The 20,149-nt window shown below is 51.6% G+C and overlaps 2 protein-coding genes and 1 non-coding gene across 3 annotated transcripts in view; all 3 read right to left on the bottom strand.

Moving 5' to 3' along the window:
- Window positions 1-1,503: 1,503 nt before the first annotated feature.
- STK35 (serine/threonine kinase 35) overlaps window positions 1,504-20,149 on the bottom strand; it is a 43,782-nt gene continuing 25,136 nt past the window's right edge. Inside the window, exon 4 of the mRNA XM_027559276.1 lies at window positions 1,504-5,947. The gene's annotated coding sequence lies outside the window, so the exon portion shown is untranslated. The remainder of the gene's footprint in view (window positions 5,948-20,149) is intronic.
- LOC113903313 (60S ribosomal protein L10-like) lies at window positions 11,840-12,218 on the bottom strand. The gene has a single exon (XM_027559278.1). The coding sequence runs from the start codon at window positions 12,185-12,187 to the stop codon at window positions 11,855-11,857; it is 333 nt and encodes a 110-aa protein (XP_027415079.1). The 5' UTR covers window positions 12,188-12,218; the 3' UTR covers window positions 11,840-11,854.
- LOC113903795 lies at window positions 12,246-12,380 on the bottom strand. Its single transcript, XR_003514328.1, has one exon. It is a non-coding gene; the product is annotated as a small nucleolar RNA SNORA70 (small nucleolar RNA).

The following is a 20,149-nucleotide window of genomic DNA, read 5'->3' as shown; positions in this document are numbered from 1 at the left end:
TTATGAAGTGAAAGAAGCCAGACACAAAGGGCCACCTACTATGTGATCCCATTTATATGGAATATCCAAAGAGGCAAATACAGACACAAAGGCAGATCAGTGGTTGCCTAGGTCCAGAGCGGGGTGTGTGTGTGTGGGGGGGCCGGTGTGAGGAGCGTGTTTGGGAAGGGATGACAGCAGGTGGGCATGGGTTTCTTTTTTGAGGTGATAAAAATGTTCTGGAATTAAGAGGTGATGGCTGCATAACTCAATATACTAAAAACCACAGCCGTGTACCCTTCAAAAGGGTGAAATATCTCAGTAGTTATTTAAAAACAAAAAAACCAGAATGCTTGCGGGTTGTTCTTCAAGCTCCAGGTTAAGCACAGAAGTGTCCTTTGCTAGAAGCTTCATCCCCAGCAGCTGCTGGACACCAAGGCTTGAGCCTGGAATGCAGCCCGCTCACTTTCAGATTAGGCGGGGAGCCTGTCTTATCTTTTCCTCTAAACCCACATTCCAGAGTCCTGACTCTGTCCTCCTGCAGCTCTAGGACTCCTGGGCTTACCAGATCTCCTCAGGAAAAGTCTGAGTGGTAGGTCCCATGTCAAACACCAATTCTTTCCTGATTTTTAAGCTTTACAGACGCTGTGCAGTACCAGGAGTGAGGGTCCGGAGTTCAGCAGACTCCCAGAGAATCCCAACTCTGTCCCTTTGGGAAAAGGAAACTAGAGACCCATTTTTTGAGAGCCTTCTAAATGCCAGGCCCAGGACTACGTTCTTATGGAGCCCTCAGCTGCTCTGAAGGTAGCGATCACCACCGTCACTGAAGAGGAAGGGACATGCAGCCCGGCTGACACCTGTCCCAGCGACTCGTGGCACGTGGCTTTTCCTGTTCACCAAGTGTTCACCCCGCAGCCTGGATTTCTCTGGGCTTTAGTGTTCTCCTCAGCAGAGGGGCACAAACACCATGCAGGTAACCAAGCATCTGAGTTTTAATGCCAGTCCTCACTCTTCATGGAACGTGCTCTGTGCTGGCCAGGCAGAAGGCGATGGGCTGTATGCTCATTCTTCCCTTCCCCAGAACCTCCAAGGCCAACCGATGCTCTCCGCACAGGGCTGCTACCCCCACATGGCTGTTCCACCCTGCTCCTCTAAACGGCCACCTCCCGGCTGAGCTTCCCAAGAAAGTCCTCTTCCCCTTGTAGCCAGGGTTGGGAGACTCCTCTCATTTCTACGCTAAAAGTCCCTAGGGGCAGAACTTGCGGAAGCACAGAGCTGGGGCTGGAAGGAAGGGTCTCTGGCTGTCTGGGCAGCTGGCAAAGCTGGCTAGGCCTTGGACCCCTGGGGAGAGAACAGCAAGCCTGGGGTGGCTTCTGGCCCCAGGTGTGGAGGGGGAGAAGCCCACTCAAGGCCACGAGGCATTTTCTCACCAAGCAGCAGAGAATCCTTTTCTCTTGCTGCTCACCCACCAGGACCCACACAAGTTCCTCTGCACAGGAGACGACAAAACCACAAGGCACTCCGTTTCAAATCACATATGGCTTCTTTGACCCCATCAAATAACTTTATTCACACAAACGTCCCTTAATTTACAAAGCCTCAGTCATTCATACACATTAGGGGGATCCACAGTGTTCAAGGAACTTAAATATAATGTATCATACCAACCCAAGTAAACCAAGTACAAAAAATATTCATATATAAAGTTGTTCACACGTAGGTCCTAGATTACCAGCTTCTGTGCAAAAAAAAGAAAACAAAGAAAACAGATTAACTAGTCTTTGAAACTAACCTTGTGCCTGGGTTAAAACCTCCCTTGCACCCAAGCTGGCCCCACACGAGTGTAAATCACTCCAACATCCTCCCTGCTCTGATGGAAAGAGGCACCTGGAGAACAAAGACTTCTTTAAAATGTCCCTAAATGGACTCCCTTCCTCCTGAAGCCTCTCAGGGAAAAAGATGCAGGGGTCTCCTTCCTGTTTACCCCCCAATCTTAGGGACTCCGGGAGCCACTGGCAGCGGACTCAGCCCTTGACTGTGTGTGCTGACATTAGCCAACCTCACGACACATCCTGGTGCTCCACTCCCAGTGCCTTCTCTCCAGATGGCCTGGCCATTGAAGCCTGGCAGGGCAGGATCGGAAATGGCCCACACTGTTCCTAAGGCTGCGCCTCAGCCCCAAGCCGGGGGTCTGGAGCCTGGAGCCGCACAACTCAGCTCTTCTCAGGTTACCAGGTCTTGGAGACTCCAGCGGCTGGGCCCCCTGCCCAGGCTCAGGATGGGGAAGGGGCAAGAACCTAAAAGTCCCACTTAGAGGCAGAGCCAAGACAGGCAGGGAGAGGTCGGCACAGAGGAGTAAGGTGGGCGCGCATTTGGTGGGCAGGGCTGGGAGCCTGGGCGGCAGGAGCAGAGAGTTAGGGGGTGGAGGCTTGATCCTACCTCTCCAAGCTTCCTAAGGATAACCTGAGGCTGAAACCCAGATATCCATCCAAGTTAGAGCTGTTTTCTAAAAAGGTAAACAGCAACACCAGAAAAAGAAAGAAGATTCCCACAATGTCTGCTCTTTTCCTTTTTTTAGAAAAGGACTCAAGCAAAAAAAAAAAAATCTTATTGCTCCAAACACTGGTTTTCTAGGAAATAACTGATATGTTAAGGAGAGAGATCTTGGAGGAAGGGAATGAGAGGCAGGGAATGAAGGCTGTGAGGAAGGTGGCAAGTGGTCTTAGCACCGCAGGGTCAGGGGCAGAGGGCTTGTGGGGCCTGTGCCCCAGCCCTGGCCCCCTGCCTTCACTCGCTCTGGGGTCACCATGGGCAGTGCCACAAAGGAGGCCAGGAGCCGTAGAGTCAGATCTCTACCCAGCAATGGGCAAGCTTCTCCTCCAGCTGTAAACAGGGTATTTCTTAAGTAAACATTGAATACACTCCCTCAGAAAGGCAGCCATGGGGGGCATGGATCACAGTGGGTTAGGGGGAAGAATTCCACTTTTGACCCATTGCCTCTGGATGAGAGGAGGCTAAGGTCCACGGCCTTAGTCCCTGTGCCCAGGAGGGGGTCAGATGGAGCTGGCCTTGAAGGCCTAGAAGAAAGAGACGTGCATCCTTCTGGCTGGAGGGAAGAGGTGGGGATCTGCTGGGGAGTAGAGCAGAGCGCACACCCGTCTGCAGCACAGCTCTGTCCTCAGCGAAGCTGCTAGTGGTGCCCTGTGGTGGGTGGGGACACTTGGCTGGCTACAGCTGAGGAAGGGATGGGGAGGTCGCGGGGAAGCCATCCTCCCACGTGGCTATGTGTATGGGGGAGTGAGTTTAAAGGACAGATGGACACAGACAGGGAGACAGAAGCCATGTACTAAGCCAGACGGTCTGGCGGAGAGGGCAATGGAATAAGGCACTATGATCTGTCTTGTTGATTCCTCTCACTGAGGGAGAATGAAGCTCAGATCCTCCCTCCAAAGACTCTCCTTTCCACAGATCCCAGGAGAATAACCGACAGTTATTTTAAGGACTAGAGATTTCTACAACTTGCACAGAACTAATAAATTGGTGGTGCTGAGATGATGTGCCCCAGGGCAGCTGCCAGGCCCGAGACCCAGGTGAAAAGGCAGGAAGGGACAGGTGGCTGACCCCAGCGAGAAGAGATGCAGAGTGGCTGAGCCACAGGCAGCTAGCTACCCAGGCAGAGCCAGCCTTGACTTCAGGCTGCCTTCCACTGGCTGCTGGGTGCCTGAGGCAGACGAAGTGGAGAGCAGGGGAGGGGAAGAGACAGGCACTTGGGGCTGACAAGCTGGGCCTCAGGAGCTAGGGAAGGAGGTCCTGCCACCAAGCGAGGATGGGCTGGGAGTCCTGCAAGACCAAGGTACGTGGACGCTGCTACCTGACCGAGGCCACCCACCTCGCCCAAAAGGTATGGCCACCTGGGACCTTACTCAGAGCTAAGACACCTGGGGAGGGGAGAGGGGAAAGATAAGCAAAAGGTAAATATCCTGTTAGACTTGAACCCTCGCTAGGATTTCAGAGTGCGGGCTGTGGCCAGGGAGAGGTGGGGGCGCCAAGTCCAGGGACTGCTTCCCCATGTGCTCGTGGACAGACAGCTGCCCCCAGGGGAGGGCAGGGAGGTGGGGCAGAGAAGGGGACCAACTGCAATCAGGGGCTGCGCTCTTCCAGCTGCAGCTCAGCGCATCCCCAGGGGAGAGAGGGGCCTGGTCACCACCTGCCGCCTTGCCGGACCCTGCTAACCACAGCCAGCCATCTGCCCAGGAGGAGGAAGAAGCCTTGAGAAAAGGCGGAAAGAATGTGAGCAAACACATTGCTGAGTTTGCAAATCTGGGCTGATGCTGTGCTGGTCTCTTCCAGACTCCTAGGGTGGAAGGACAGTGGCTCTGGGGGGAAGCCCCCCTTGGTCACATACCAACTTAAATGCCCTCCAACATCTCCACCTATCCATTCTACACGGGTTTAGAGAAAACAACAAAGATAAACACAAAAGAAGAACTCCTTTTCCCTTCCTTGCCTTGCTGTTCTGGGGTGAGAAGCCTGTGGAGCAGCTGAAGGGGCTTCTGGGTATGGGGCAAGAGGAACAGCTCTCCTCCTGGCCAGGGGAGAGGACACGCCTCTTCGAAAGCCCAAGAGGGAGGCTGCGTGAGCACTGATGGAGAGCGGAAGAAAGGCTACACAGACAGACACTGGAGGTGGGGTCGGGAGTCATGGCCACCAAGCCCACGGTCACCTGATGGCTGTGGTCCACCCGCTCAGCCAGGTCCATCCTTTCCCATCAGACATGTTCACACTGAGGGTGGGCACCTAAAAGGAAGTCTCTGCGGGGAGGGAGACGACGCTTGGCATTGTCACCATATATGACAGCATGGGGCCTGGCTCACAGGGCACACGCTGCACTGTGAGGAGTTAACAGCCCGTTTAGGACACCCTGTTCTTATGGCAGTGGTCACAACTGGGTCTCAGGGGGCTCTGACACCCTGGACATCTGGCGGGCACATCTGGGAAGATGATCCTGGAGGCAGGAGGTGGTGGGTGCTGACTTCACAGGAGTGACAGATGCCAGCTGAAGACCCTGCTGTATCCTAGGCAGAGGTTTGGCACGACATTTTTTCCCAGGGAATCATCGTCTGGGAGGAAGATCACTGACAGAAAGGTAGGCTTGTAGAGCTGGGGTGGGCTGGCCGCTCAATTACCGGGGAGTAAGAGATGGTCACCTTCTGGCCCTCCCCCATCAGAACCCCTGGTTATGAAGGGCAGTAGAGGGAAACGATTCCCTCTGTAAGTCCTGGTGTGACTCTGGGTTTCCAACCGCTTAAAGAAGACAAACTCCAAACAGGGATCTTCTTTCTTGAGTTCTCCTGGCCAAGCTCTGGTCTTCCCCTTCTCGGTGGTTCTTGGCCTCTGATCATCTCCAAGGCCCAAGGGCCAGCCAGGAGCAGCCCACCAGGGAGTCCAGCAGTTCCTGCACCTGGTGGGGAGGCGGCACAGAGGCCTGCTTCTGTCCTCATGCTCCCTGATCCAGGAGAGGTCCCCAGATTCTCCACGGAGGGGTAGGCCTTCTCTGGGGAAGTGAGGTGTTATAAGCAGAACTAAGAGATGGGTAAAAGAAAAAAGACAGGGAAAATAAAGGACAAAAACAATATAGTTCCCTAACCCCTTATAAAAATTAAAAATGAAATTTATACATATGCTTTGTCCATATTGAGTTTCTTTAAAGAAAGTGGTGCCTGTCCACAGCATAACTTCCTGCTCTTCTGAAGTCTTAATCATTTAAATTAAAAAAAAAAAAAACAAAGGCAGGGGGACAAAAAATAAAAAATAAAGCAAAAGTAAGAGGAGGGGGAAAACCCAAACGAAAGCTTCACATTGCTGGAGACCCGGCTGTCAGGAGATCACCAACCGGCCAAGCCGCCACCTGTGCCCTCTGCTGAATTCTGTGCGAGACACGATGAGACTGTGGGTCCCGAGGGTCAACCTGAAAGACAGAAGGCAGGGAGTGGACGTGGGTCAGTGGGTGTGGGTGCCTCCAAGCTCCAGATGCCTCCCTAGGTGCCAGCACCCAACCCAGATGAATTCAGGAGCTGTGCAGGGGCGGGGTGGGGGAGTTGGTTTCACTCTCAGGGGTGAATCCAGCCTCACTACAGCCACCAGGTGCCGGACACGCTATCCCCACCTTTCCAGATCAACTGTGATGCAGGCTAAGCACCACACGTCAGATCACCTCACTGCCTGAGGGGCAGGCTCCGGCTGGAAATCCACATGTGAGGCCCTGGCTACAAATTTGAGTCCCTCTCTCCTGGCTTCCCCACCCTGTTCAGAGAAGATGAACAGGATCCTAGTCATCTGTCCCCAAGCCGTGGCAGCCAGGATGCCCTCATCCCCCCTACCCCCCCTTCCCTAGTGACTAATCAGGCTGCCCTGAGCATTCACAGCAACCCTCTCATCCCATTTCAGAGACAAGAAAAGTGAGGCTCAGGGCTCTGAGAACCTGCACTAGGCTACCCGCCCAGGTCATAAGGAAGGCCAGAGTCCCACAGGCAGTGGCGCTGTTCATCTCACAGCCACCCGCTCGGCCCTGTGCTCAGGACACTGCCGTGCTTAGGAAGGAGGCTGGAGCCAGAACTGCGGCCAGTCCACAGGCTCTGCCACTTGACTGTGAGCAAATCTGAGTCCTCTGGCTCTTTGGTCTGGTCACTGTACCACATCACAGGTATTATGAAACCCAAATAAACTAATATGTGGAAAGCTTACAACAGTGCTTAGCTGTACTGTTACTAGCTATCTGGGAATGGCAAGACCAGTGGCCTATGCTTCAGGAACCTGTTCTAGTGGAGGCCTAGAATACAACAGCCTGCAGAGATTATCTCTGGGCGGTCCCCACCCTGCCCAGCCCTACTTTCCCAGTCTGAGCCTGAACAGAGCTAAGCATAGTCTAAGCCTGGCAGGCGGGCCACCCAGGGTGGTAGTGTTCCGTGGCAACCCATGGTCTCATCAGTTTCTAAATGCCCATCTGAATGACCGAATCAGACCAGCCTTACCCAGAGTGCTTGACTCCCCCACTGGCTTCAAGGCTCCGTGAGCTGCTGCAGTCCGACAGCACGGCGTGGGTCCCAGCCCCACCTCCGACCCCCATTACCTGACACGTGTACACTCAGAGCACACTGTAATCCTCAGGTCCCGGGGAGGTGCCTGGCTATCCTCACTGGAGGCGGCAGGATATGGTGACATTGGACAATTTACTTCTCCAGGTCAGCCTTCCTTTCCTCTTCTGTGAAATGGGGGCTCTTTTTTGAGGTTTGAATGGAATACGACTGTGTGAAGTACCTGGCCTACGGCAGGACCCGACTCCTTGCCGAGCCCATCCTCTCCCAGCCATTTGTCCCCAACCAGAAATTACGAATGTGTCAGGCTTACGAGGCCATGGCCCTTGGCCACTGAACCATCCTAACTGCCTCCAGCCCCGCGAATGACGGCAAGGACATGCACACCCCTGGAAGAGTATGACAAAGCCTTCTAGAAAGCAATTTGGCAACGTTTTCAGAGCTTCAAATGTATTTAGACCCTATGATTCCACTTCTGGAAATCTAGTTTAACTGAATATACTAAATATGGAAAAGACTTTATGAATAAAGATGTCCACAGAAGCAGTATTTAAACTGAAGCAATAACCGCAAATCCAAAAATGAGAGATTGAAGCAAATGATCCATCTACTCAATGATACATTACAGAGGAAATGAGAAAACTGTGTGGCATTCTAAACAAAGTGTGGCAGAAGCATTTCCATGGGTTAACTGGGAAAAAAAAAGGCTTTGAAGTTCTGTGACATACAGTATGATCATAGCTATGTAAAAACCAAAAACCTCCAAGTATAAGAAATCTGGCAAGAAAACACATCAAAACACATCAAAATGTACTTGTCACGGGTGGATTTTCCTCTTCCTCTTCTCTCCCTCTGTATTTTTAATACTGAGTACACATCACGTTGTCACACTGTACTTTTTAATGGGAAAAACCATGTCCTTTGATGAATAAGAAAGGTCCCTGGGAGAGGTCCCTAGAGTAGTGAGGGATCCCAGAGCCCAGACCCAGGCTCTTCTCTGGGCTCCTCCACACACAGTGGATGGTGGAGAATCTCCACACCTTCAGATGAGAGACTAGACTGTGGGACCCTTCCTCCACGGCACAGGGGAGGCATGACCTGGGGTCCCTGCGTGAAGTCGTGTGAGATTGGATGATAAAGGCACTGGAGAAGTTATCTGATCTCGGAAGGAGAAGCTGGGACCTCTTTGCCCCAGCCTTCTTTTGTGCTGCTTCTGTTGCCCTGCCTATTAATCCCCCTCAACAAACCTCCACTGGTGGGTCTTGTATGCCAGTTTTTGACTTGGAAAAATACAATCATCACAAGCACATCCTGGGATGGTCCTGCAGCCATCCCCAATTCCAGCTTCACTCAGTAGGCAGAGTGCCTTCTCCCTGCTGCCACCCGTAGATGAAGCAGAGCAACCAGAAGATGGGGGAGGGAAGGCTTGGGGGGAACTTCACCATGTAAGACATTAAGTCCTTGTGAGACACAAGGCCTGGGAAGTGGTACGGTCACGCTGACATAATTTTGGAATCAGTGATGTCCTTTTCAACACTGCTTTCCTCCCTCCCCTGGCTGGACCCAAGCTGAGGACAACCTCAAACGGATGACCGTCAGTCACAACAGGAAGGTGGCCCATGGCAGCTGAGAAGCAGTGCCGGCAGGGAAATTCAGAAGCCAAAAGTCTTTTACATAAGAAACTAGTAGAACAGAGTGTGTCTGAAGAAGGTCAAACCATGTGCCCAGCACTTCGTGAGAGTGCCGGAGACACCAGCCTAATGACTGCTGTAGCCACTGGGTCCCTTGCCAGGACACGGCTGACATTTCCACAGGCTCCTCCATACTCCCTCCAGCTTTGGCACTGGCCCTCCTGGTAGGACATCTCAGGACAATCCACAGGTCTGCCTGCTTCTGCCCAGTGGGCAGGGACAAGAAAAATACGACCCTTTCTTCCATAGAGAGGATGCTGGCTTTGCACTCTTCTCCATCTCCCATAAGAGAAGGTGCGCCTTCCCCAGGGAGCCCATGGCTGCAACCTCCCTGGAAGACAGCAGGGGTGGGGGTGGGGGTGGGGGTGGGGGTGGGGTTCCCTACAGCCTGGAGTAGGAAGGGCTCAGACCACATGGTTTGAGGTAAAGCAGCAGCAGGCCCTCCCGGAACAATGAATGGTCTGAGCCCAGCCCAGTGGGCCCTCGGGATTCCTCCTAGCAGGTGCCACCCCTCCGTTCCCTGACTGCCTGGACTGCAGCCTGACTGCCTGATTCTTGGCATCAGTCACGGCTTGCCTTGTCCGTTTCGATTGGAACACTGACTGACCATAGTAGAGCCCTCCAAGTAGGCGAAGCCATCCCTCTGAGCACAGTGAAAACTGGTGACGTGGTTGGCCTGCAGGTCAGGTGCCATCGGCACTGCACTCCCGTCTCCCACCTGCCCGATGAGCTCACCCGTGAGGAGTTAACAGGGCAACAGACCCAGAGATGGAGCCACTTGCCCCACAACAGAGCAGCAGGACCAGCCCTCAGCCCCTCTTCTCCAGCCTCACAGCCCAGAGCCTTTCTACTACGAGCCTCCATTTAGTGCTTCCCAAGCCAGCTCCGTCAGTGGCTCTAACAGTCCGTATTTGAGATGTCTTCTGGGGGGAAGGTGCCCAGGAAGGTGATGGCAAATTCTTCCCCTTTTTACGTGAGCTCTAGAACTAAGTTCCCTCAGCACATCCGACTTCCTTATTTCTCTATGATTGTAACAGCAATCACTTGGTCAGCACTGATTATGTACCAGGCATGTTCTACGACATATAAATGTAGGCCACGTTCATAGGTAACAACTTAGTAAGGCTGTCAATCCTCTTACACGCTGCTTCCTACTCACTGGACACACATGTTTTACATCTATTGCCTCCTCTCACTCAACCACCATACTACGTAGGAGCTGTCGTGGCCCCAGTTTCAGAGACAAGGAAATGAAAGTCCAGAGAAAAGATCTGCATGGCTAATAAGTGGCGCAGAAAAGGGCTGAGCCTAGCTCTGACTCACTCCAAAGCTCCTGCTTTTTATTACATGTAACATCCCTCCCTAGAGAGACAAGAAGAGCTTAAGTAGAGTTTAAAAGCCATTTAATCCCTTCGCCTATAAACAGACTCACTCAGAAAAGAATTGTGGAAGGCTTGGCTGAAGTACCTCTTCTGCATGGGTCTGGGGTCCAGAGCACAAAGGGGCTGTGGTGCCAACCAGGCAGTGAGCAGCCTTCTGGCAGCTTTCTCTGCCAGCCAAGCAGTTGCCTTGTCTGTCCGAGGAAGCTGAGGAACCAAACTGCTCCCGTTAAGGCCATCAGCGGGCTGGAGAACAAAAGCTGGGGAAAGCAGAGGTAGGAGCAGGCAGCCATGGGGCTGGGGACAGAACAGGCTCACACAGCCAACTCCCTCCCCTAGTCCTCGGCTCACAGACTGGGAACAGCCGGGTGAATAGACGATTACCCTTTATCCTAAAGGTATGGCCTTCCTATGTTGGTCAAAATGTCACTTCTTTGATGAAATGATAATGAAAAGTAAATGGGAGTGGTTTAAAAAGTTGTCTTCCATATCCTATCTCCAGTTCTCAGCTTTTAAACTCTACTGTCCTTCAAAACATGTAAGTCTGGCAATCACAGGATTGAAAACTATCTGGGAGCCACAGCTACACTTTAACTTGGCACTTTCACCTCAGCCACTTACATTACCCAAACCTCTTTTTCCCTCCTAACAAACAGGGAATCTATTTGCCCTCTGGGGTCAGCTGTGAGGGGTGAGGATTCCCAGCAGTGGGGCATGGAGGGAGCTCTCTACCTTATTAGTTATCTTTCTCTCTCTAACTCATCTGGAGTCAAAGCTTAATTTGGGAACTTTCTATGTTTTCAAGTTGTTTAATGGACTTCCCTGGTAGCTCAGACGGTAAAGCATCTGCCTACAATGCGGAAGACCCGGGTTCAATCCCTGGGTCGGGAAGATCCTCTGAAGGAAATGGCAACCCACTCCAGTACTCATGCCTGGAAAATCCCATGGACGGAGGAGCATGGTAGGCTACAGTCCATGGGGTCGCAAAGAGTCGGACACGACTGAGCAACGTCACTCACTCACTGTATTTTCATAACGGAAATTTAAGAATAAGGCCAGGCAGGGTGGTGGTGGAGCGGGGAGGGTAGCTTTTCATGGCCACACCTTTGCCCCAAGGACAGGCAGATGGTGGCAAAGGTATCCTCAGCACCTTTCAACCTGCTCAGGCCTAAAGGTGGATTTTTGAAGTCCAGGGACCTAGAAATCTGAAACACAAGAGTCCTTGCTCTGTGCTGCTAAGCTGAGTGGGGAACAACTGAGCCACAGTCCTCACAATACTCTACTCTACAGACACATCTATCCATGAAAAAGGCTCTCCTACAGATGAGGGATTTTAGTCTCAAGAGGTTACATATCAAGTTGTAAAAGGTTAAATGGTTGGTAAAGGGTGGTTGTTGTTCAGTTGCTCAGTTGTGTCCAACTCTTTGTGACCCCATGGACAGCAGCACGCCAGGCTTCCCTGTCCTCTACCATTCCCAGAATTCGATCAAACTCACGTCCATCGAGTCGGTGAGGCCACCCAACCATCTCATCCTCTGTCATCCCCTTCTCCTCCTGCCTTTAATCTTCCCCAGCATCAGGGTCTTTTCCAATGAGTTAGCTCTTCCATCAGGTAGCCAAAGCGTTGGAGCTTCAGCTTCAGCATCAGTCCTTGCAGTGAATATTCAGAGCTGATTTCCTTTAGGGTTGACTGGTTTGATCTTCTTGCTGTTTAAGGGACTCTCAAGAGTGTTCTCCAGCACCTCAGTTCAAAGGCATCAATTCTTTGGGATTCTTTACGATTAGGGATGTATTTGACCCCACAGCCGTCTGGGATGAGTCGCTTTTCTGCCACCATGTTCTCAAATTCATCCGTGTTGAACTTGGTAAATCCCCACTTCTTAGAGATGTGGATCTTCTGGCAGCCAGGGAACTTGAACTTGGCCCAGCGGAGGGCTTCAATCACATGTTCCTTGTTCTGCAGCTTGGTGCGGATGGACATTATGACCTGGCCAATGTGGACCCTGGCCATTGTGCCCTGGGGCTTTCCAAAGGCACCGCGCATACCTGTCTGGAGTCTAGATTGGGAAACAGCAGGCCAGTCATGAATGCCCACTAGGAAGAGTTGTCTCCAAGGTCCCTTAGGGCAACCTGTACAGGCAGCAGGTTGCATACACTACCAAGGAGGCTGCTATTTGCAGCCACTGCACACTGGGCCCCTATGGGGAAAAGAGCACAGTCGGCTTAACTGGCTGCAAATGAATGTTGAGTTTTAAGCCAGCTTTTTCACTCTCCTCTTTCACTTTCATCAAGAGGCTCTTTAGTTTCTCTTCGCTTTCTGCCAGAAGGGTGGTGTCATCTGCATATCTGAGGTTATTGATATTTCTCCCGGCAATCTTGATTCCAGCTTGTGCTTCATCCAGCCCAGCATTTTGCATGATGTACTCTGCATATGTTAATAAGCAGGGTGACAGTATACAGCCTTGACATACTCCTTTCCAATTTTTGAACCAGTGTGTTGTTCCATGTCCAGTCCTAATTGTTTTTTCTTGACCTGCATACAGGCTTCGCAGGAGGCAGGTAAGGTGGTCTGGTATTTCCATCTTTTTAAGAATTTTTCACAGTTGGTTGTGATCTACATAGTCAAAGGCTTTAATGTAGTCAATGAAGCAGAAGTAGATGTTTTTCTGGAATTCTCTAGCTTTGTCTATGATCCAATAGATGTTGGCATTTGATCTCTGGTTCCTCTGCCTTTTCTAAATCCATCTGCAAGTTCTCGGTTCACGTACTATTGGAGCCTAGCTTGAAGGACTGTGAGCACTTTGCTAGCGTGTGAAGTGAGTGCAACTGTGCAGTAGTTTGAGCATTCTTTGGCCTTGCCCTTCTTTGGGACTGGAAAGAAAACTGACTTTTTCCAGTCCTGTAGCCAATGCTGAGTTTTCCAAAACTTGCTGGCATATTGAGTGCAGCACTTTAACAGAATCACCTTTTAGGATTTGAAATAAAAACCAAAAAGATGTAAAGGGTTGACTGGGATTCAAATTGAAACTCTGGTTCTCTCTATTCTTCTCTGCCTCTCATGTATTTATCAGAAAATAGTCACCTGACTGGCATACACAAATCGTGGTGTCATTGGGTGGGAAGCCAAGAATTCACCCTTACCTAAGCTCTCCCAACGTCCTAGCTGGTGGTCTTAGCACTGCAGTTAATGATGTTTGTGAAAAAACTAGACATCGTGCAAGGCCTGCTATACAAAGCTTCCTTTTGTTCAGGCAAAGGACCCTGTAGGAATTATCTCCATTTTATGGATAAGCGCATCGAGGCTCAGGTTATTCATTTCCAGCATATCATTCTGGGGAAGCTCAGAGGCAAGGTAATCTCAGGGTCACAGAGGGCTAGCCTCTCGTTCTAAGCAGGATTAGCTTCAAAAGGAGTCATTTTCATTTGTTTTACATACTGGACAGCTGGCTTTTCATTAAAGATATCAACATGCCAGCCCTGGCCAGCGGGGGCGGCGGGGGGGCGAGGGGGAGAATGGGGGGCTGTCAGCGGCTCCTGGACTAGTGTCTAATCTGTCAGAGGGACTGAGGCCAGGGAGCCAAGCTTTCTAGCATATCACTTCTCTGAGGCTCGGCTAAGCCAATACTGGTGCTCAGCATAGGGCAAAACCGGGGACGACTGTACTGTGGACACGTCATAGCACAGCATATGAGGTCGAGGTCCTATCGTCAGGGTAAAAGAAAATGGAGCAGACACTACAAATGGGATAACGATGTCTCCAGGTACCCAGAAAGGGCACGGTGTCAAGGAAAGGGAAAGTTCAGAGAGCACCAAAGCCTACCCAGCAGGAGCTTCACAGCAGGTTTAGACAACCTGGAAGGCCTTGGCGCTGGACTCTGTGGCCTCTGAGTCCTGACCAGGGGACCAAAACAAGGCAGAAGCCCAGGAGCAGGTCCCCAGTGTGGCAGGAGTGCCATTCAAAGAGCACAGGTTACAGACTGGCACAGTCAGTGCTCTGTCAAGGGCCTGGGTTTTAAAGTAGAAAGATCTAAAGTTTACACCCCAGCTCAGTCAAGTCTCAGTTTTCTCAACTTACAGTGTGGAAACGTCTATTTTGCAGGTGTGAAGCCCAATGATGGGCTCAGTGAGACACACAGCAGAAACCTAAACAAGCCTCAAAGACATCCCCCAAACCAACATCTCTTATCCACTCAGGCAAAAACTCCAGACAAGACGAACTGGCCTCGTGTCAGTCTTCTCTGGAGGCAACAGCGTCTGTCCTGCTCTGAGGATCCATCTTCCTTTGGGCCTCAAGAACCGCAGGTCTGGTTGTACCGCTTCCTTCCCTGCCCCTTGCTATCAGCTCAGATGGCGCATGCCTCCTCCGGGAAGCATTCCCAGGGGCCCGGCCACCTCAGGGACTCTTCTCTGTTCTCTGGTGAGCAGGCACAGGATGACCAGAGACCCTCCCACTAACCACGCTCCACATCTTCTCATCACCCCCTAAAAACAAGCTTCCTGTGGGAAAGGGGCAGTTCCGTGCTTCCCTGGAGCCTCTCAGGTTGCCAAGTGCAGAAGGATCTGGAATATTGCGTGATTGATAGGAACTGGGAGTTAGCACTTGGCAATAAAAAATTAATTTACGAACTTCATGGACTCATTCATTCAACACGACAGGAGCTTAACATAAAAATATGGCTTTGAAACCCCTGCCTCTGGTTGAGTTCTGACTGAACATCCAGCAAGCCAGGTGCAAAGATGGATGCTCACCCCACCCCAGGAGGCTGGCCACCTCTCCAGACTCCAGTGGCTGCAAAGGGACAAGCTGGGGTTTGGCTGGTGCTGTTTTTCTCCCATGCTACACTGTGCTCCCCCAGTCTGGTATCCCCATACCCTCAGAAAGAAGTGGGCACACAGGGACGAAGGGTTTTCCTGACACAACAACAGCCTATCAGCGACGGAATCAGGAGGCTCCTCCACGACTACCCCTCTTACTGACTTCACCACAGAACGCCGGCTCTCACGGGAAAGAAGACAGCCCACAGACTGCAAACAAGTCTGCGTCAACTGAGATGGAGCCTGAAACCTGGCTGTGGCTAGCTGGAGCAGCCTGGCTTCATAAAACGTCCCCAGTCTAAGTCAGTCACAGTAAAAGGTTAACGAGAAGGACTGGAAGACTTGGCCTCAACTCTGCATATTTCCCAGATCTTAAAGTCCCGCTGTAGCCTTCTTCTAGGCCCAGCCATCTGCCAAAAAACGTCCAGCAAGTCCCCTTAGCTGACATGGCTCAAGAGGCTGTGGGTTCATACCTAGCCCCTCCCATTCTCCACACTGGGAGGACATGGACTGTGGAAACAGGCGGCGGGACAGGGCAGCCCCGTGCGGAACTAAGCAGCAGCCCCTGTGCAGCCAGAGGCCTTCACTTTGCCTAAGAAACCATCCCTCCCATTTTCACATCCTCCTCGCCTACTGATGCGCATCCAGTGCAAGTGCCCCGTGAGTTCTCCGAAAGGCAGACTGTCACCCAGGCTGTGACAGCACGAACACAACCGGAGGAGCGTACCCCCACGTGGCAGTCTATTGAGACACTGACCCGCCTGGTGGCGAGAGCACAGGCGGGGAACCTGGCTCCCAGTCTCATCAAGCCCGCCCCCAAACTCTTTTCTCGGGACCCAGTTTCTCCACGTGCTGAGGGGCTTGGGACCAGGGGTCCTTCTAACCTCAAGAATGGGCAGAAACCCTCCTGAAGGCACAGGACACATCTCAGAGTATGTGAGTCATGTGAATTTTTCTGGGGAAATATCCTCAACACGCAGAGTCTGAGGAGTCCAGGACCCAAGGAGTACTGAGAACCAAGATGAGCTTTGTAGGCTCCGTCTCCATTGAGGAAACCCTCTAGCTAGAAGGCAGCATGGGGGCGTCTCAGGCAAAGGAGGACTGGGCACTGTGCGCTGGGGGTCAGGGTGGGAGGGCGACTCCAGCTCCTGCACCGGGGCCCCTCCACACAGAGCAGTGGGATGGTGAGGCCCGTCTCCTACAGGCTTTCAAGTGGAACCCAAGATGCCCTTACAGTGGACAAATGTCACTAAGAGCAGGTGGGCTCTATGCACGTCAGTCAGCTGAGCTCAAGCTGTGCCCCATGCAGCAGAACAAGGACCCATGCTCTCATGGCAGCAAGTGGCAGGCCCAATATACAGAAAGGCACAGCTACAGGGAGACAGGGAGTGAGCAGAGCTTAAAGCCAGGATGGTGTGTGGATGCAAACACAAGGCATCTTTATCTCAGGAACGTCCCAAATTCAGTCAGGGCAGCCAAGAGTACCATGCAACTGTAGCATGGAGACTCGTTCATATTACAGCAGTGTTTGTGGTGTGACCACTGCTGACCTGATCAATACTGTCTTAAACCTTCTCATTCCCTGAAGCATGCTGCTAGTATTTATATGTTTGCCAAATGTACGAAAAGAAGAACCATGGGGCAAGACCTAAGATTCTGCGATTTGGAGGTCTCTATGGATCTGCGTGCAGTCACCCACCTGGGTCTGAGGACCCAGATCCAATTAAACCCAGTCTTTTTGGCCTGGAGAATTCACTGGGCTGTCAGGGTCTGGGGGTTGGGGATCTCCCTAAACCAGCTCAGGTGGTGAACAGGTCCAGGTGGAACTCATTCAAGACAAACGAAGGGGGAACTTTTTTGTCTCCAGAAACAGCCCTGGTAATTGGCAGTCAGCTAGGGAGATACCCTAATTCCGCCCCCCTCAACTTATTAAATAAGTGCGAGGATGAAATGAAAGCTGCCGACAGCCTCAATTGGCCCCTAAAGAGACTGGGGTTCAGATGTGGCTGCTGTGATTAGCAGAGAAAGGGCTCAGGGGAGAGGGTGGGCTCCCGAGAGAGTTCTCCTCACCTCTTGGGCCCTTAGCCAGGAGGAAGATGTCTAAGGAGCTGTCAGAGCTAAAGGGGAGAGGAGGCTCACCATATGGGGATGGAACAATTTGTGGTTGTGAACGGCACAGGTCGTACCCAGAGTGGTCTGGGCCAAAGGAGACCATATGGACTCTGGTTACAGCAAGAAGTCTGAAGCCCAGTGTGTCGAGGGGAACTCACGAGGGGCACTTGCTAAAGGCTTGGCACTCTCTTAGGGAAAAGAAGGGCAATGAAAATTGTTAGTGAGAAATGAAGCAAAAACGAATGATTAGCCTGAGAGATTTGGCAAAAACAAACACAACAAGGAACTATACAGAGGCAGCCACCACTTACTGAACTCCTGCTGTGAGCGAGAAACTGCACTGGGCTCTTCATGTTTCTTGTGCATTTAGTCCTCCCAACAGTATACAGTAAGCATCAGTGTTAAAGGGGCATCATTTAATGGATAAGGAAATAGGGGCCTAGAGAAGTTAGGTGACTTGCCCAAAGCACTTCATTGATAAGAGGCAGAGCTGTGATTCAAACCTAGGTGTATCAGCATATCAGATTCAAAAGCAAAAACGGGAGCACAGGGTCTCTACTCACAGGGCAGGCCTTGTACCTTCTGAAGACAGGGACTTTTGGGTGCAGCATCTCATCTCCCTCTCTATCTCTGCGACAGACTCATCTGTCAAAACCCGAGCAGTGCACACCACTGCCACCTTTTCTGCAGGATGAGGTTCACTCTCCTTAGACCAACATTCAAGGCTCTTGGCAGACGGCGTTACTTTCCTCTCCAACTTGAGCCTCTGCATGGACCAACCCAAAGATCTGCTCCTTCTACAGATCCCCAGCGGTCTGTCTTTGCTCACACTCCTGCTCAGAAGACCTTGCCTGCTCTCCTCTCTCCAAGGGCCACCTGAAGTCACACATCCTACTGTTGCCACTACTTCTTCAACAAAAAGCCAGCACATGGTCCTGAGTTCCTGGGAGCACCGAGACACCACTGTGTTGCCACATCTTTGGAAGCTCGATGGAAAAGGGCATGGATGCCCGAGCTGTAGCCTGGAGCTGGCGGGCACTAGCCATGTGCCCTGTGGGAGCAGGGTGGACACAGCACTTAGGAAGCCGCCCATGTGAGGATTTAACAAGACAGTAAATGGGGAGGGGATGAATCTGGCAAACAGCCTGTGCTCAGTAAGTTTAGGTGAGAGAAGGCGCTCCCTGGCACCTCCCCCACCACGCCTGACAGATGATAAAGGCTCCAGGCTGCAGCAGGCCTGATGCTATTCAGAAGCAAACACAGTGCATATAAGACCAGCAGCAAGCTGCAAAAGCTCTTCTTAAGCATTTGTTAAACAAGTGCAAAAAAGGACTCAGGCTCTCTTGGGTTCCAGAAAGGAGATCTGTGGAAGGCAGGTGGGGCCCTTCTCCACTCCAAGGCCTATACAAAGTTCAAACCAAGGTGTGACAGGACAGCTGAAGGGCTGAACTTAAGGGAAGGGCCACCCCTCTGCTTCTGGTATTTGCACTTAGAAACCCGAAGGCAACAGACTACAGACCTTCTCTCTTCACCTCCTTCCTCAGTATTCCTTTCCTTAACCCCCAATACAGAGTATTTCCCAATTTACAAATTGGGTGGCTCTCAAAATCAATTTCGTAGCCAACAATCATGATTCCGATGTATAACTATTAAAAAAAGAAAAAAAGTGATGCCAGAGCTGACAAAGATGCTCTTTGTCAGAACAACCAGCCTACCCATGTGACAGGACACTGCACAAGTTTTCAGCTCTGAAAAGCAAAAGTAAATGCAAAAACAAAACACTATGTTCTTGAGACATAATTACAGCAGAGTGAAAATGCAAATAAAGACCCAGAAGAGCTAGACCCATCAGTCAACTAATCAGAAGCTGATTACAAAGAGAAGGAAGAACACAATACAGCAAGACGCAGTCACCAAATGAAGGCTGTGAAGGCGGCCCTGGGTCTATGGAGGTCACCTTGAGCCCAAGAAGGTGTTTCATTTTCAGTGTTTTTTTGGGCAGGGGCGGAGAGGGGGGACAAGAACCTGCACACATTCTGAGATACTTCTCTGTTACTGTATTATGCACAGCAAGAGCTGGTACGAAAGAACAGCAAGACTCAACAGCTGTGCGGTACCTACTGCGTGCCCAGCACCCCTAGGCTAGTTTTACATGAATTTTTCAATTTACTCCTCCTGAAAAACCTATGGGCAAGTGCTGGCAACCTCACTTTATAAGTGAGGACTCCCAGACTCAGCTGTCTAAGGTTTAGATGGACTGAGGCCAGGAGAAATTTTCATCTCCACGGCCCATGCCAGGCACACAGCAGGTGCTTAATACATGCCTGTGGAACAAGTAAGTGCAACTTCCTAGTCTGGTTCAAAGCTATGTCTACAATTCCACTCAAGAGACAGAAGCCCGTCTCCAGTGCCATCACTTCTCCCTTTCCTGTGCCTGCTGGCCCTCAACTTCCCCTTCCTCTTCTAAGAGCCACCTCCTGTCCCACAGTGGCCTCACACGATCTGTTACTCCCCCGAAGGACTCTCGCTCACTGTTACTATGGCGTGGAAGCCCCTTTTCCCAGGGTCTGGGAAGCCTGAGGAGAAGTTCAATTGCTTTCCTTCCCCCTCTCTGACAGGAGGCCACAGGGCTTCACCTCAGTCTCAAGACACACGCACAAGGAAGAAACTATGCCAGAATCTGGAGTCCCCCTCCTAGGACCACACCCACCGTGGACCTCTGAACATGCCGGAGCTGGGCCGAGTGGTCCTTTCATACTACTAGTTTTCTGGATGAGGCATCCAGGACCCACTGTGTGTGACCTGTCCAAAGCCCCACGCTAGGGTAAGTATATTAGACAGAGCCCGGATTGGAACCCGGCAGCCCCTCCTAGTTCTCAGGCCTCGATCCAAGCTTCCTGCGGGGCCGTGGCGGGGGCCGGGGAGGAGGAGCAGGCAGGTGTCACAGGACAGATTCTGGATCTGTTAAGCAGAAAACTTCTTAGCCCCAACACTCCCAGTTCCCGCCACTGAACTCCACCGGCCGTGCAGAAAGAGGCTGCAGATTCTGAAGATGCACCTGGGTCGGCCTATGCTGTTA

This window comes from Bos indicus x Bos taurus, chromosome 13, assembly GCF_003369695.1.
Source record: "Bos indicus x Bos taurus breed Angus x Brahman F1 hybrid chromosome 13, Bos_hybrid_MaternalHap_v2.0, whole genome shotgun sequence".
Taxonomy (NCBI): domain Eukaryota; kingdom Metazoa; phylum Chordata; class Mammalia; order Artiodactyla; family Bovidae; genus Bos; species Bos indicus x Bos taurus.
Note: the sequence above shows the minus strand (reverse complement) of the source record. Positions and strands in the feature narration are given on the sequence as shown.

Coding starts and splice junctions, on each gene's coding strand:
- LOC113903313 (XM_027559278.1), bottom strand. CDS start 12,187: ATGCGCGGTGCCTTTGGAAAGCCCCAGGGCACAATGGCCAGGGTCCAC.